An 18340-nucleotide genomic window follows, 5' to 3' on the forward strand; every position below is an offset into this window, starting at 1 on the left:
ATTGGCCTGGATTTGTCTCTGAGTGTGTGGTCCTCATTTATTGCCTGTGTGTATGTACAACAAATGCTTAACACTACTCCTTTGATAAGCCTACTGCTCGACCACACTACCACAAAATAGAGCATTAGTATTATCTCTTTTTGCCACTATCTTACCTCTAAGGGGAACCCTTGGACTCTGTGCATACTATTCCTTACTTTGAAATAGTGCATACAGAGCCAACTTCCTACAAATGGGAAACGGCTATGCGGATCAAGTCGCAAGGTTTTGCACATTGAACTGCATATCGTTTAAGGATCAGTGGGAATTGTTACCTGAAACAGAAAATGAGACATGCACAGGTTACACATTAAGAGTGATTGACACGTTAGAAGAATTAAGATTGTTGTAGGGACGTGCCAGCAAAGATGAGAAGTACTTCTTTGGTTAGGATGCAATGTGTACAAAGACCAGATGACTTATGGGTCTCAGATGAAGGGAAAATGTTTTTTCCGAACAGTCTCCTGTCACAGTTTGCCAGGTTGCAAGCACATATTGGGAGGGATGCCATGATCAGGTTGTTCAAAATTGACTGGTTTAACCCGAAGTTCAGGCAAGCTGCAGAAGTGATTTGTCACAGGTGTATCATCTGTCAGCAGATGAATGCGGGGAAAGGGACAGTGGTGAATTTGAGCCACATCGGGAGAGCAGGAGGTCCATTTAGCAGAATGCAACTGGATTTTATTGAGATGCCTGTGTGGAGGTTTGAGATACATGTTTGTGATTGTGTGTATTTTTAGTCATTGGATTGAAGAATACCCTACACGTAGGAATGACAGTCTCACAGTAGCGAAGCTGATGCTTAGGGAATTGATACCACGTTTCGGGTTTCCGATCTCTTTAGAATCAGATAGGGGAAGTCACTTCAACAACGAGGTGGTTAATCTATTATGTGCAGCATTGAACATTGAGCAGAAGTTGCATTGTAGTTACCGCCCTGAAGCATCAGGATTAGAGGAACAGATGAATGGTACCCTGAAGTCGAGAATGGCAAAAATGTGTGCAGCCACGAATTTGAAATGGCCCGATGCGTTGCCTTTGGTGTTAATGTCAATGAGAAATACTCCCAACAAGAAAACAGGACTATCTCCTCATGAAATACGTATGGGCCGAGCTATGAGACTGCCCGCAGTTGCAAATGCGCTTGTGAATATCACGGATGATATGGTGTTGGACTACTGCAAGGGTCTGGCTGACGTGGTCCGCTCTTTCTCTCACCAGGTGGAAGCTACCACCCTGCGACCGATAAATGATCCAGGGCACAATCTGAAAGCTGGTGTCTGGGTTGTCATCAAGAAACATGTAAGGAAGTCGTGTTTGGAGCCACGTTGGAGGGGGCCATACCAAGTAATACTAACGACTACTACTGCTGTGAAATGTGCGGGAATTCCAAACTGGATCCATGCCAGTCACACAAAAAAGGTGACGTGTCCAACTGATGAGGAAGTTGAGTTGTTGAAGTACAAACAACAGAGAAGGAAGTCTCAGGGCCAGAGAGTGATCGAAGGGGAACTGAGACAGAAGGAGAGCCCGTTGAGGATGGTTTGGTCACTCCAGTAAGAGACGAAAGAGAAGAGACTCAGAGGGGTGACGGTGAGCCTATCTCAACTGAGGCACCAGGGGAGCCAAGTCAGAAGGAGGGTCTCCCAGAAGTAGACGAATATGGAAATGGAATTGAGCCCCTGACAGACCCAGAAGGCGTGGAAGTTGAGGTGGAAGAGAGTCAGAGTGTCCAGACTCCTCTTCAGCAAACTGCAGGTCCATCAGGAGAAAACACCATAGAGTCAGAGGAGGGCAAAGGGCTGCCACAGGAAAGATCAAAGGCCAGAGAGACACTGAAAGGAGATAAGTGGCCAGAGTTGCAAGTGACAAAGGGAAAAGTAGTTGTCGAAGATGCAATAGAGAAAGAGGTTGATACAACGAGGAGAGAAGATCTGAGTGAAGGAGAGTTGCAAGGTGATGGCAAGTTGAAAAGGAAGAGGGTAGCGAACAGAAGGTACGCAGGTCCTGAATGGGAGTATGCAACATCAGCTGAATGGCAACAAGAGTTCTTGGCGTTCTGCTTTGATGGAGAAGTTCCAGGTCAGTACTTTGGTACCTGAGTCTGGCCGAAAAGATCGAGTTGGCACAAGAACTGAATTCAAGAAAATTGAGAAAAGAGACTGATAACCTACCGGATGTGACACTGTTAACCTGAATTGACTTTGAAAACCGATTTTGACAAGCTGCTAACCTGAATTGACAAGGATCCTGGGAGTGAATGTGAAAGCTGTAAATAATTGCAGAAGAAAGACTTTCGCCTGCTTTAACTTTGCTGAAAAAGAAGAAAAAATATTATAATAATAAGCTCTAGCCATCCTCAACCATGATCTGTAAAGAATCAGAAAGTGAAGGATGATTAGTTCAAACAACAACCAACTAACACTAGAGATGATAATAGAGGAAGTAGGTGTTGTAAATGTTTGGGGGTTGGTTTGGGTGTCGTGTGTGTGATATTCATCATAATTGTGATTGTGGGTACGCCATTGGTGGGTAAGAGTGGAACTAACAATGCTACAATTTCTGAGACTGCCACTGCACTAACAGCTTGGGAGAGGTTCGAGCAAGATACAAAATATTTGCATGAGGGAACTAACGCAAAAGAGGAATTATCGACTAATGTTTTCTATTGCTTGCTGAGTGAGTATGTTGACACTATGGATGCGAGAGATTGTTATGTGTGTACACAGATTCCTGTTTTGGTACAAGAGGGGGTTACCTATCATAGTTTGCCCTTACCCTATGGGATAAGTTGTAGTCTGTTACTAACAAGATTCTATAATCAAGAAGAGATTCAGAGGGTCATTCTGACCCTGGCGGCCGGTGGCCGCCAGGGCCACCGACCACGGGAGCACCGCCAACAGGCTGGCGGTGCTCCAATGAGCATTCTGACCTCGGCGGTTCAGCCGCGGTCAGAAGCGGAAAGTCAGCGGTCTCCCGCTGACTTTCCGCTGCTCTTTGGAATCCTCCATGGCTGCGGAGCGCGCTCCGCAGCCATGAGGATTCTGACCCCCCCTACCGCCATCCAGTTCATGGCGGGAAAGCCGCCATGAACAGGATGGCGGTAGGGGGGGTCGCGGGGCCCCTGGGGGCCCCTGCCGTGCCCATGCCAATGGCATGGGCACGGCAGGGGCCCCCGTAAGAGGGCCCCGAAAAGTATTTCAGTGTCTGCCTTGCAGACACTGAAATACGCGACGGGTGCCACTGCACCCGTCGCACCTTCCCACTCCGCCGGCTCGATTACGAGCCGGCATCCTCGTGGGAAGGTCGTTTTCCCCTGGGCTGGCGGGCGGTTTTACTGGAACCGCCCGCCAGCCCAGGGAAAAACTCGTAATACCTGCCGCGGTCTTTTGACCGCGGCGCGGTAATTTGGAGGGCGGGATCCTGGCGGGCGGCCTCCGCCGCCCGCCAGGGTCATAATGAGGCCCTCAATATTTGTATTTAAATCACGACCTTGTGTTTTCTTATGTGCCTATCATAGAGGATTTGAGTAGTGTAGCTAAATACTATAGCATAAGGTTAGTTAAGGGATTCTTGGAGGCGACATTAACAATTAGCACCTCTTACGCACACCGCAATAATTTGACATGTTTGCTTACACCTGTAGAGAAAAGCTTTTTAGGTCATACGGAAGATAGAAGAAGGGCACTGAAGCGAAAGTTAGAGAAAGGATTGCAGCAGTGGGCTTTTGCTAGTAGTGAGAGTTACAGTGCGGTTAGGGAACAGGGGAAATTAGCTTTAGATGCATTACATGTTGGGAAGCTTTGCATATATAGACCGAAGTCGTATTATGACAATGTGTTTGTGGGAACGAGTGAATGTAAGCATGTGTTTTTGTTTCAGAGTAAGTGGACGTTCATGTTAAATGGACAGGATCCAGCGATCCCTGGGATCTATTATATATGTGGACTTAATGCTTATTACCGTCTTCCAAAGGGATGGTATGGGACATGTTATTTGGGGATAGTTTTTCCAAAGATATATTAGCTAGAAGACTTCAAAAGGTTCCCGAAATTGTCTGAATTACATCGTAGTAGACAAAGGAGAGAGACTGCTGCTGGTGTAGTAGGAGACATATTTGGGGCGATAATACCTTCAGTGGGAGTTGTCTTAAACACCATAAAGATTCAAAAGTTGTCTACTATTGTGGATAACATGCTGACAAATTTTACAGGGGGTATACTCCGGATGGATACTGAACTTGCTGCGTAGAGGGCTATGACTCTTCAGAAGAGGCTTGCTTTAGACATTCTTTTAGCGAAAAATGGCGGAGTTTGTAAGATTCTTAATGAGCGTCATTGCTGTTCTTACATACCTGACAATAGTAATGAGTTTAGAAGTATGCTTACTAACTTAACTAGGGATAGTACAGACTTGAAGGAAGTGAAAGAGCCAGGTGTTTGGGAAAAGTTTGGGAAAGGACGTGCTTCAGTGGGAAGTAGTAGTATTTGGCATGGGATATTGGTGAAAATAATAAAGGGAATATTGATCGTTATAGCTTGCTTATTTGGATTATGGCAGTCATGCAAAATTTGTAAAAGAATAAAACTGAAAATGGCGAAAAAATAAAAGAGGGAAGAAAAAAAAGGGAAAAATTATTCAGGGCAAAATCACAAGGGGAACGATTGATAGAGGAAATTGAAATGAAGGAATTCTAGAATGTAAAATTTAAAGGGGAAAGGTTTGTGTGATGACAAGAGTCATCAGAGGAGGGATTGCTGGAGTGTGACTTTTAAAATTAATATTAACATGAAAGGCTTGCAATATAATGTATAATGAAGCTGCATAGAAAATGTGTTAACATAGAAAATTACACGCGTTTGAAATGTCCCCACGGGGAGTGGCCACCAATATATACGAAGGCTAATTAAACTTATTGATGATTAATTAATAATGTACTAATGTATGAATTTGTATTAGCATATTATAATTAGAGTCATGTATTTGGGGTTTACTAAACTAAATTACTAGGCCTTAGTTTAGCGAGGGTCTGGCCCTAGCTGCCTGGTCTCATATTAAACTGTGTTTTTCTAACGTGCAATGTGCTGCTTTCCTGAAGGACACAAAGCTGTACTTTTCCAGAAGCTAGAGTTATGTGTGTAGCCGTAGTAAATTCTTTCTCATGGGATTCCACTTGCTCAAGGAGACATTCTTGCCGAATGCAACAGTGTAATTCGTAACAGGTACAAGGCTGTCTACGCTCCAGTCAGTAGTTCCATTGTCTTCTCCTGGACTAAAGTGTAATTTTTCTTACCTGACATTCCACCCGATGAAGACGTCAATCACAGGAGCCAATCAACTGTATGAGAACTGTGTTTTGTGGAAAATTCTAGTAAGGTGCGTGGAGAATTATTGGACAGAGAGAATGATGCACCAAAATTGATCCAATGGGAAGTTAAGTACTAGTTCGACTGTTTTCATACAACCGCATGACCCGAGGAGAAATCAGCCATTCTTCACCATTCCTTGCCATTATATTTTGAGACTTTGCTGTTCTAATACTTTAAACCATCCTCTGTTCGTTCTTACCTGAAACTTACTTCTCCTCTTTATGAGGGTAGAGCCTTATTCTTAGCTATGCCATATTGAGACTTTTCCCTGTCCCTGTTCTTGCTGATGGTGAATTGAATGACATCCTGAAGACGAAGACTGACGCTAATTGCTGATTCATTTGGATGGGTAACTATCTGATGAAATTGTAATTGTCTGTTTGCCTTTTCTTTCTAGGTACCAACTGCACTTTTGATAGAGGCTATAGTTTAGATGTTTTCTAAATTTGTGTTTGCTAAATTGTTTTGTATGAAGCCCAACATGCTAATGCTAATTCGAGGTTAGCTAAGGTGTTCACCAAAATTCTGACGCAAATAGACAAATGACTGAGTTCTTGCTTTGTTGAAACTTGTATTTTGAGACTTTTCTAAACTGTTTCTTACTAATGATGTATTAATGCTTAAATGAAAGTTCTTTATGCGTTGATTAACTGGGTTTAAATTATGTATGTGAAAAGTTATTAATGACGTTGATTACTAATTGAGATTAATAGAGATGACCATTAGATTGTAATCAATAGGGAATAAATGTTTAAACTCTTAACTGAATTGGTGTGGTTATTCGTGACTGAAAGGTCATGGTGTGTTCACTTTATTGATTCTTGTTAAATGTTAGTAACAAATCAACAAGATAATCAATAAGAGATTGATTGGGTTATTGAGATATTGATTTTGTGATACCAGAAAGACACCTCGTACTGGGAAGTCTCTGAACGTGGTCAAAATGTTCATCGGCCTAGGCGTGTCTCCTTGTAAGTTTACTTATCAAGGTTCTGACACGCTATCAAGACTGAGGAAAGCCCATTTTTCCTCACTGTATGGAGCTGCAGCGCATTGATATGCTTCTGGAAAGGGGTGGTAACCTTTTTAAGTGAGGTTCTCACCTGGGTCATTTCATTTGCCCTGAAGTTGCTTCTCCTCCACAGTATGGAGGGAAGAGGCGGGAGCAGATATAAACACCATTTATTATTTCTTAGACTCACTTTGGCGAAAAGGACCTTGCTTGACTATGGAAAGCTAGTGTGTAGCAGCCCCTGGGGATGTTGAATCGGGGGATGGACTTCGGGCTAGGTGGTGGCTCCAGAAACATCAAAAGATTTGGCAGAGATTGGCTCCAAGATCAGGCCTTAGTAATCCGCCAGTCTGTATGGCGGAGTCACAATTGGAGGCCGAAACCAGGCTTTATGTCCCCGCATAGCTCAGCCATGCACTATGATTATACACTGCATCTGTATGAGATAGTGCATACTGCTTGGGGTGCTGGGGCGGGCGGCCAAAGGTTTTTAGCGCATTTGTTTGTTTTTACATGCTTTTCTTGGGGTTTTATCCTACAGAATCCTCATTATGCATATCCCCTAATGAGTCTTTTTTGCTGGCAAAATTCCAATAAAATTTGTTGTGGAAAACAAAAACTTTGCCAATGTAACAACCCCATAGTCTTATGTTATCTTTAAAGAGGTTGTTTTCCGACTGTAAGTTCACAGTTTTGAGATGAAGCATATCCAGACAAGCGAGACTTGGAGCAAAAGACCTACCTATTGATGTTCCAGGGGCCTGTAAATAAAGCATTACTTCAAAGTCAAAAAAGGTTTTTTAAGGACAGGCCCATCACTTCTACTATAAAGCGCCCTGGGGTGTTGTAGTCAAAATTAGACAGACATAGGAGTTCCTGAGTCACCTTTAGGGTCTCCTCCTAGTGTATGTTGGTGTAAAGAGACTCAATATTCATCTCTATTAAAGGTTTGTAATCTTAATCAAAATTCAGGTTGTTGGGAAGGTTCAGCATATCCTTTCTTATCTTTATTACTAGGAGTCTAAGCAGACATCTTCCATTAAAGATGTCAAAGAAAGCTGTCTTAAGACTGATCTAAGTTCTAATACCCAACATAATCAGGCGTCCAGTTTGGGGGCTGGTGGGTTTGTGTCTTTTCCGTAGGGTGTAAACGTGGTGTGTTACCTGATTCTTATTTGCCTGAAAATCTGCCTCATTTTGAATTGTTCTTCAAGGAGTCAAGTTAAATGAAAAAATATATACATAAATTGGGACCAAGTTAATGATTTCAATTCAGCGACAATCTAGTTTATATAAACGCTGTGCTTTTCCACAAAACGTTCAGACAAAGCCACTCACATGCTCATAACTCCATTCATTCAAACAAGAATCTGCTACCACGCATAGTCTTTTCACACTGAGCGCAGGGTAGGTGGAGACATTCTATTAGCATGCACACCATGGAAGAAAAAGGGAATAGGTGTAAAGCTCTAAAACAATCGTACAGGTTCACAAGCAAACCATAAATCTACTTATCTGTAATTGTCAGTATAAGTCATCCCTCAAGGTGGTACTTGAGTGACACTCCTGCTAGGAGACGCAGAGACTTATATGCATGCTCATCACCCCATTTAACCTATGCAATATTTGGAGAGAGGACATACCAATATCCAATACTTTTACATTTTATTTGAATGCCATTTAAGGCCATTCAAAAAAATGTAATACAGCCATGAATTTTGCAGTTGTGACACTTAGCACAATTTGCTTCCACGTGAGATGTATTTTGGGTGAATTGAGAATCTATTGCCCCCCAAGACCAGTACCCTTGCTGGTGTAATGTATGACTATTAAACTCAAAGTATTCCCTCACATTCAGTTTTCACACAAGATACCAGGAAGTGACTTGCAAAATTTCATGGAGTTTGCAAAGTTTTGTTTTGCAAAAATGTCACACAATTTTGCATGTAACTCTAACTTTTTTTTTAGCTTTGTCTTTGTGAATATCACTTTAGCGTAAGTATGACATCAATTTTCTAGTGTCAGATCCACTCCAGGGACACCACACATATGTCTCTTAAGATGGAGAGATAAAAAATAATTCAAGAAGGTGTTTCTGTAGGTCGTGTCTGCTTCCTATACAATTTCAGAAAATGCTGATACATGCAACCTTGACTTACTTTAAGATGAGTGCCAATGTTATGGTAGTCTGAGAAATGTTTAACAGTTTTTGAGGGCTCTTTACAGGCTTTAAGATTAGGCAGAGACATTCAATTAAGACAAGCATTGGCAAAGCCAGTAGGCCTTGCCTTTGAAAGCCAATAACTGAACATTTGGCTTTGACAATGCTTATTGTTATTGCCAAGCAACACTGCACATGATGCTGTTCAGCAACAGGGATGATCAAAAACAAGCAAGAAAAGGTAAAATGGCTGGCCCCAACACAGTTATCCACAGGCACATGCATGGTGATGCATATGTGTGTATAAATGTCATGACACAGCAGCTGCCATTTTTTTACATTTAATTTTCCATTGCCATATGGTGAACACCCATTTTGGAGAGTGTGAGAAATTGGGTTGTTGATTGAGGAGGTTGAGTGTCCTTCTCAAGCAACAGCTGCAGTACTTGTCAGGGTGTATCACAAACGTCACTAAATTGCCCTGTGCTTTACCCTCCTGCAGCCTGGCACAAAAGCAGTCAGGCTTTCCTTAGTTTACACAAACATTAATATTGCTTCCATTTATGCAGCACACGAAGCGAAAACACAACATAAGTAAAAACCCACACCAGTTTAGAAAAATATAGTAAAATCTAATAAATTATGTGGCACCAAAACACCGAAAATCTAATCAGAACCAGAGATATGCAATTTGTGCTTTTATGTGCTGTACTTACTTAAATATTTCAAAGTGCTCATTGTGACTATCTCCCGGTCCAGGAAGACCAGATAACTGAGGGGGTAACTTTTTCCCCTGGACTAACCTCGTTCTTGTACCCAGCACTCACTTCATTATGGTTGGCCTGAACGTGCAAAGTTCTGTGCAAAGAATCTACTTTGTGGTGGAGAAGACTGCTAGGATTTGGTAGAGGGTCGCGGACAGTAGTCCCAATGGCATGAAGAGAAGGCCAGGCTTCACAGATGGTCATCACTGTTTGCAATGCCCCACGGGATCTTCGTGCTACAGTCATTGCTGGAACTTCACTTTTGCTGTCACCGCAGACTGCGCTACAGCATCGACAAAGTGCATACCTCGCATTTTCTGTTGTCATAGGCAGTTACTTTAGCACAAAGAGTTGGGTTCACCTGAACATCGCTTTGGCGATTGTTGTGGGTGGCAAGATCTTGGTGCAAACTAATCTGTTTGCAGTCATGAAGAGGCCAAAACTTCAGGATTTATTGTTTTCTTCCTGGAGGAGCTCGGTTGATGCCAAACCAAGAGTCCAAGAACTGGGAGGCACCTCTTGGGGATCAGTAACTCACTCCAGCAGAGCACATTTGCACAAACGTTTTTGACTACATTTACTTTCACTGCACCATCACTATGAGAGCACTGTAAGGATTGAATTAAAAATCAAGAATGACTGGGTGGAATGCAGAAGGGGAGCTGTCAGCCAGCACAGACCAGAAGTGGATTGGAGACACGATATAAGGCATAGAGAGCAGTAAATACAGAGAAATGCCTACATTCTGAAAGTATTTAGAGAAAATGAGGCATACCCCGTAACCCAGATCCTGGGTAGTTAAATAAGTAATTAAACAATGGTCCTACAGGGGGAAGTAAAACCCTTGTCTTCCTGGTAAACAATTTTTAAACACTCTCCAAACATAAGAACATTTTGTCAACAATTGATATTTTATTATATCTTTAGTAAAAAACACAGTCAGCCATAAACACAGGACACAGCTGCATCTGCATTCATCTGCATACTGATGAGTCTTCCTGGGCAAGAAGGGTGAAGGGGCTTTCACTTACACTTCAAAGGCCAGTTGCCTGCCCTTACACAAAGGACTAATAACCCCCCACAGGGCTCCTGCAAGACTAGGCTGGCCTGAAAGGGGAACATGTGCACTACAAATCCATTCTTTGATTTGGTAGAGTCACAGACCCATTATATTTACCCAAAATGCCTTTGAAGTGGGCGGGGGGACTTTAAACACTTCTGGACCTACAATAGGACTCTGTCAGAGGGACTGCCTGGCTGCTGCAAGCGCTTAACTGGACTGCTCTGCTGGAAGGACTTCTAGCCTGCTTGTTGCCCTGCTGGCCCCTGACTCTGCTGGTAGGACTCTGCCGTCCCCCACTAGTGCTCTCCAAGGGCTTGGATTGAGCTTGTCTTCTGTTTTGTGGTCTCAGGGCTATCAAAGACTTCACCAAAGAGAAGAAAATCCAGCAGGTTGGAAAATCGATGCAACATTTGCAAAATTCAACGCAATGCTTGTTCGATCGATGAAGTGCCTGTCTTGCAGCTGAATAATCACTGCATCACCTGGCGAATCGATGCAGCGCCTCTTGTCTCTTCACAAAGCATTCTGGAGTGTCCACGCATCATCCCTGGGCTTCAAAATATCCCTGCATCGCAGTGAGGAACCAAGACTCCTAGAAATCGATGAATCACCTTGCTGTGTGAAACACAATGTGCCGCCTTCACCACACTGGAAAAACTGACACATTGCTTTACTTTCCAAAGCATTTCTTCCTCTGCGGCCCTGCGTCGTTATTCTTTACTCATCCCTGGTACTGTAAAAGGATAAAACCACTGATTCTTAAGGATTGAGACTTCTTTACACCTTAAAGTGATAGCTTAACTTGTGCCTATTGGATTTTTGTTGTTTTGGTCTTATTTTATTCAGATAAATATTATCCATGTTCCTAAACTGGTGTGGAGTACTTTTGTGGTGTTTTCATTGTATTACTGTATGAGTTATTGCACAAATAACTTTACACATTGCCTTCTAAGCTAAGCCTGCCTACTGGAGGGTGGGAACAGATAATTTAGGTTGTGTTGTAACTTACCCTGAATAGGATTGTGATTTACTACTTGGACAGGGTGCATACCTCTGCCAACTAGAAACACAATTTCTTAAGCCTTGCAACAGGTTTATTTTGCCAGATCAAACTGATAGTTTAAAATTGCACACAGGCTGCAATGACAGGCCTGAGACATGTTTAAAAGAGCTACTTAAGTTGGTGGCACAATAAGTGTTGCAGGCCCACTAGTAGTATTTAAGTAAAAGGCCCTAGGTACATGCAGTACTCCTTTTCTAGGTAGTGCCAAGTAAATTAATTGTGCCACTTGGGTTTAAACAAATTATACCAGATTGTAAAAGAGAGAGCACAATTCCTTTAGCACTGGTTATTATTGGTAAAGTGCACAGACGCCTAAAAACAGGTTTAGAAAACTTGTTGTTTCTGTGTCTTCACAAATAAGGACATGTGGGCTCCAAAATGTGAATTAACTGTGTACGTGTTGTCATTCCCACTTGTGCTGTAGAGAAAGAACACACTTTAGTATATAGCACACTTCTAAACTTCCTTTCAGTCATTCACCAAAGATTTCACACATATTAGGCAAGAATTGGTTATTTGACCACAGCGTATCTGTTTTACTCTGCCAGGAGTCACCACGCTCTGCAGTTTGTTGTAACTAGCTATTGTTCGTTAACTGAGTTTGACCGCTTGGTTATTGTTCATTACCTGAGTCTGGCCGCAGTTGAGTATCACATTTTTTTGTGCACTGATATAAGCATTTTAGTGGTGAAACGCTGCTCCTTCTAGAGTTTTGACTAAAACTCCAGAGATTGCTAAAGCCTTAGTGCGCTGAAGTTAGCATATTAGGAATGGAACGCTGCTACGGTTAGAAATTGGTTAGAAGTCCTGTACTTATACTTTGATTGCGTGTCTTGCACATGCTCAACTACTGATTTGTTTTCTCCCACTTTTGCAGGTATGAAGTCAGCGCAAGATCTCTGGGAGGAACTGAAGACTCGCTGCTTTTCGAGGTTGCTGCAGCACACTGTACTCCAGGAATCAGGTCAGTTGAGATCACAAGAGACTTCTTCATCCAAAGGCACCATATGCCTAGCAAAGGGCATAGTGCTTGGGTGAAGCCTTTTATAAAGTTCCATTCAAAGGGGCAGCTGAGATCATGGCAACTCTTGTGAGAGGCCACACCCAGAAAGTTGAAGTCTAATTGTCTCATGTTGTTGAAGCGCTGCGCATGCCTTTTTATCTTGGCCACTTGAGATGCGTGCATTTGGGACATAAGTGCCATTTTAGTTGAATATGTGATGGAACAACTAGGTCCTAAACAACTACTTGCCTGAACCACTACTGCTAAACAACTAAAACGTCTCTACAACAAAGTACTGAACATCTACTTTCTAAACAACGATTTTGCCTGAATAACAGAATGGCAGTTGCCTGAACAACTAATTTTAAGGTATTTTTTTTATTTTTTTTTATGGTTTATTAGTTGTTTAGAATTGATATATATCTCAATTCTAAAGGTTTATTAGTTGTTTAGTATTTATATATATCAATTCTAAACAACTAATAAACCATTAAAAAAAAAACTTGAATTAAAATTCGTTGTTCAGGCAATCGTTATTCAGGCAAAATAGTTGTTTACACAGTAGTTTTTCAGTACTTCGTTGTAGGGACTTTTTAGGTATTTAGCAGTAGCGGTTTAGGCAAGTAGTTGTTTAGGACCTCGTTTTTCAGGATTTTTCCCTTTTTAATTGTTTACTCTACTTTCAAGGCAGATTTGCATTGGAACATATCGAGCACTTTCAAACATCTTGCCTTGCACCTTTATTGACGTACTCACGATGTCCAAGATTTATGTAATAGGTCTTACACATAAGCTTACATGCTATCTATGGTTACATCTTGAGTGGCTTTGTGTTTATATCTACGATTGGCTTGAGTGACCATGACACGTATAGAGTGAAAGTAGTGGCCTAGTATCAAATTTCAGCTCCTGGGATCCCTGAAAACGGAAAAAACAGGATGGAGTGGGGTGGGGAGCAATGGAAGAGTAGGGAGGGAGCAAATAGCTCACCACCACTGAGTTGCTCAGCATCCTCCGTCATTACTTTCTGCCAAACAATGCTGAGCAGGGAGGGGCAGGGAACTAGAGTAGCTGAAGGGTCTGAACGTTTTTTTGTGTTTGTTTTAGGCTTTTTTTTTTTTAAAAAAAACAGTACGAGGAAGTGTGTAGAAAGCAATGCATTCGCTGGTAGGGAGCAAATCTGAGCGTGGAAAGGTTTTGATGTGAGGGGGATGCAGCACGCGGTGTATAGAGCAAAAAACATACACACATGCACTCCCATAGAGTAGTGAATAAAAAGAATAAAGTCGTTACCTGAAAGTAAGCAGTCGATCGATCCAACTACCTACATCAGAAATACTGTAATGCAGCTTTACCCCAGGCAAGAAAAACACACAAGAGGAAGGGTAGCCATCAAATAAGAAGCAAACAAATGAGATAAACAGGAGAGCCACCCAATCATGAGCAACGCTAAGCATTGGTACTATACCAAATAGATCTTTCAACAACAGAGCTGTATGTGGAGAAGACCTAAAATATGTGAGTCGAGATAATCTACGTTGATTCATTTACTGGAGACACAGGCACAGTTGATCAGTAGCGTAAAGGCGAAGCAAAGTGAGGCAATATTTAACCAAACGGCTCTGGTTCACTGTTGGCTCTGGAGTATAAACGTGTTGTTTTTCCCTTTGATTTCGCCTTCTTCTGGGGCACTCCACATTTGGCAGCATGCAAAATGACCACAGTAGCGCATTTTGGTTACTCAAACTGTGTTCACGACTCTGATGAACAGTTTCTTGGTACTGTGTAAGTGGTGCTGAATGCAACTTAAAAACGTTTTGTTAATAATTCTAACCGAGTAATGATGCTCACATTGTTCTGTTCTTAAAAAGGTGAAGGGCAGTGCATTGCACAAGGCTGCCTAATTGAGACCACCAGCACAGGGGATGACAGTGACTGCAAGCCAGTCTCAGTAGATATGACTCGGTGCTAAGTCTTCCCTCTTGCTCCACAGAACACATCACATTTGGCTGCTGCGCTGCGTGAAAAATGAATCTGACCCTACGTGTTCGTTGTGAATCCGACATGTTTTTCATTCACCAGGTGATCGAGTGTTAAATCTCTCCCCTTCTCCATAGACTGCCATTCAAATACAAAATGAGGTACTCAAGTTGTACGACCGCCAATGAAACGCCAAATCGTGGTCAAGGAAAAGAATTGTTCGGTGAAAACTGTAAAAGAAGTGTAGGAATTGGTTGCTGTGAAAGAATTCATGTTTATTTACTATTGTCTGCCTATAATTGGGTGGAGCGTGCGTTTAAAGAGGTTATTTCAGAGACCCTGAGACTGTGAGGCCGAATTTAAAAAAAAAAACTTTAAAAAAACGAGCAAATGCCTTTGACATGAGTGTATCCAAACAAATTTTGAAGACATCCTACTTTTTGGAGTTCGCAGAACTGCCAGGAATACATTTTGCGGAAATTACGACTTCCTTTGCTTGTGAGCCCCATGACCCTAACGCTCCACTGAGCACACAATCAGCCCTCGCGAGATTCACACAAATGCTTATTTGGACTCCACATCTTTTCTACAATAAGATTACATTATCAGTTTCAGCTCCTGACTGATTATATTTCTCTTTTTCACATGGAGTCTACTGCTATTTGCTCTGTAAGCAGCATAATTGTCGGCAATCATACTGGGTTTAAAATAGGTGTTCTCCAAACCCATGCTTTCTGGGGCAATACGTGTTTTGCAGCTCATCGCCTAAAGGTAGTTGTTGTTGGATAGTGATGTTTCATGCACCCCAGAAGCCTGATTTGTGCTCAGTTGCAAATATTAATATCACACCTGCTTGCATCTCTAGAATTCTTTTGGTGGCATGGCTTATATCAGAGGTCAAACCCCAGGATTGTTCTCTTTGGTGTGTTCATTTGGATAAGTATCACAGGCATTTGGTTCCAGCTTGGGCCTTCCATGTTTCACAAGTTCTCTCTGCATATTGGCACATCTCATTATATTTTAGTGACGCTCTAAAGGAGTTTCAAATGTATAATATGCTATCCCCAATGTTTCTCTCCTGACAGAAAGCCAACCAGAAAATAATGTTGGCTGCATGTGTTGACGTCAGTGACAACTGAAATGAAATTTCACATTTGGGGAGCTCTTGATGAGCTAATGAAAAGCCGTTTTTTGGAGAATATTGTATCTTGTTGTCACCTTCCGGCAGTGACGTTGAGGCTGCTCCTTTGGAATAAGGAAAGACGCTTCGGTAAGGCAGAGACATTTTGACCGGAGAATCTCCCAGAGAGGCCCTCTCACCACCAACACATTTGCTCATGTGAATGGCAACTATTTTCAGAACATGAATTTCACTCAGCTAAGAAATATTGATGTCTTACGTTTGCTTTAATGAATGTTTGTTTCCATAATACAAGCTAGTACAGCTTTGTTTGTCCTGCCAAGTCAGTTTAATAACAAAAAAATATTTAACTCTGAGCTACTTAATCTGCATTCAGGCGTAGGTGCCCGAAGGTTTTTGGCACTATTGAAAGCCAGTTTTTCTTTTTAGTTGAGCACTGCACGGAGTTTTCGAATACCAAACCTGCCCAGGCTAGATCTCATGCCACGCTCCTGCCCCACCCTACACCCCCTGCCTCATTATCTAACTCCTGCAGGTTCTTTTCATCCCTGTCTCACTTTGACCGAGCGAAAGAGAGGGCAAGGCGTACAACGGAGAAAAAAGGAACAAGAAAATGGTAGGACTTCTTCACGTTAGTACCGTGGCGGAAAATAAGTCCCGTAGGGAAATGAGTGAAAGTGGCAAAAACTGGCGCACACGACGCACTGAAAGTTACTCATTCACTCTACTGATAACACATTCGTCACAAGGCGAATCATGTTCTGGTCTGAGATGGAACTGATTGGAAAACTACCCCAAACTACTGAAAGCGCTGCAATGCCATACCTGTGGAGACAGTGAGCAATCCAAATGCTAAGGTTTATACATCTGGCTTTACCATTTGCATCACTTTAGATTATCAATTCTTTAAAAAAAATGTATCCAAATCCATAAAGAGATGGAAGGAAAGAGGGAAATGAACATTGACAGAAATTGATGAAAACATAAAAAGGCACCTTCAAACGCTACTTGTGAAATATTTCCAGGGGCTTGGTGTGTAACAAAGAGACAACTGTTTATTTCTAAGGATTAAAACTCTTTTAAACCTTCTAACAGTGATATTTCAACTTGTGATTATTGGATATTTGTCGTTTTGACCTTATTTTATCCAGGTAAATATTATCTATTTTTCTAAACTTGTGTGGTGCATTTTTGTGGTGTTTTCACTGTGTTACTGTATGATTTTACACAAATACTTTACACATTGCCTTCTAAGTTAAGCCTGACTGCTCAGTGCCAAGCTACCAGAGGGTGGGCACAGGATAATTTGGATTGTGTGTGACTTATCTTGTTAAATGCATAACTCTTCCTTAATACATAAACATAGAAAAAATACGGAGATGTCCGTGTGCTCCCTATTTGGGAGTAGGCACAACCAGCTTAATCTATATAGTAGGGAGAACCCGAGTGCTCCTTTTTCTGTTGCTCAAACTGCAAAAGAGCACCACAATGGATAGTGAAAAGAGATCAGCAGCTGCAAAGAAAACAGAAGAAATGGGTGAAATGCTGTTTATTCTTGCAGAGAATCAGAACGCCATCCAGAATATGGAAGGGCTTAACCATTTGGTTGTTAACTAGAGGTTCTCATACCAATTCAGTAGCTCTCAAACATTTTCCTGTGCATTCTTCCTGTTACGAAGTTTTAACAAGCCCCTAACAAGAATATGCAAGGCCAGCACTTTTAAAGGAAATTTCATTTTATTGTTAGGTACCATGCAGTAGGTCGAGGCTAGATAAAGCAAACAAAGGATTAGGAAACATAGAAATAGTATATTTATTGAAAAGAAAATTTTCTCCTTTTTGTTTCTATTTTTCTTTAAGCATTTATTGTGCTATGTTTCACCAGCTTCGTTTTCTCTTTTGCTTTGCCCATATGTTACTTCCAACTCCTGAGACAGCTCTCTTTTGTATGGTATGCTTAGTGTACAATGCTCGTATTCACTCATAAAGATAATGTCCTTTTTTTAAAATAATTTCGTATTCGGCTTGAGACCACCGGCATCCCTTCCTTTTCAGTTTCTCGCTATTTTTTTAGACCACCAAGTGTCAGTTGGGTGGGTCTAAATTTGACACGACTACAACAGGGATGAGAATTCCATAATTTAAAGGCTTTTCGTGCATTTTTCTATGTACTTTTTCTGTTACACTTTAAACAACATTTATTAGCTACGGATTGTGTGTTAAACGACCTACACCACCATGTGCCTTTACAAAACATATTCTAATATTTTTATAAATGCTTTACAGTTTATTTAAAAAAACCTTTATATGAATCACTTACCCTGCCTCTTGTAGACATGCTGAATGTGTCAAACTTGTCACACAGTGAAGCAATGTTGCAATGTGTCAGGCGACTGGCCCAATTTGTGGCGGTACTCAACGTTTGCAGTTTTGTAGTTTCACAATTAACATTTCATGCCAGACCTCCAGACACATGACTTGATCACTTGAGAACCAACCCCTCCCTGTTTCCTCCCCCTATGAACTTCTTGTTGGACAAAGCTAGGCACAGGGCTTGATTACGCCCACGTATCAAGTTAGAAACCTTGGAACCAAAGTTAGTTTCTCAATACTTTTTCTAAGTTTGCTGGAGGCTTCTGAAAAAACAAAAACTTGCAAACTTTTGTGGGAATTATTCATGCTTTGATGAAAGTCACGCCTGTGGCATGAGGGCCATTCGGGACATAGACATCAACACCCATTTTA

At 41.7% G+C, this 18340-nt stretch overlaps 1 protein-coding gene across 1 annotated transcript in view; it reads right to left on the reverse strand.

Annotated features, from left to right (window-relative positions):
* The window catches only part of LOC138299803 (alcohol dehydrogenase 1-like), a 204689-nt gene extending 186665 nt beyond the window's left edge, over positions 1-18024 (reverse strand). Inside the window, exon 1 of the mRNA XM_069238372.1 lies at positions 17916-18024. Within this exon, the coding sequence (XP_069094473.1) occupies positions 17916-17933 (18 nt within the window). The 5' untranslated portion in view covers positions 17934-18024. The remainder of the gene's footprint in view (positions 1-17915) is intronic.
* Positions 18025-18340: the final 316 nt, after the last annotated feature.

This window comes from Pleurodeles waltl, chromosome 1_2 (assembly GCF_031143425.1).
Source record: "Pleurodeles waltl isolate 20211129_DDA chromosome 1_2, aPleWal1.hap1.20221129, whole genome shotgun sequence".
Taxonomy (NCBI): Eukaryota; Metazoa; Chordata; class Amphibia; order Caudata; family Salamandridae; genus Pleurodeles; species Pleurodeles waltl.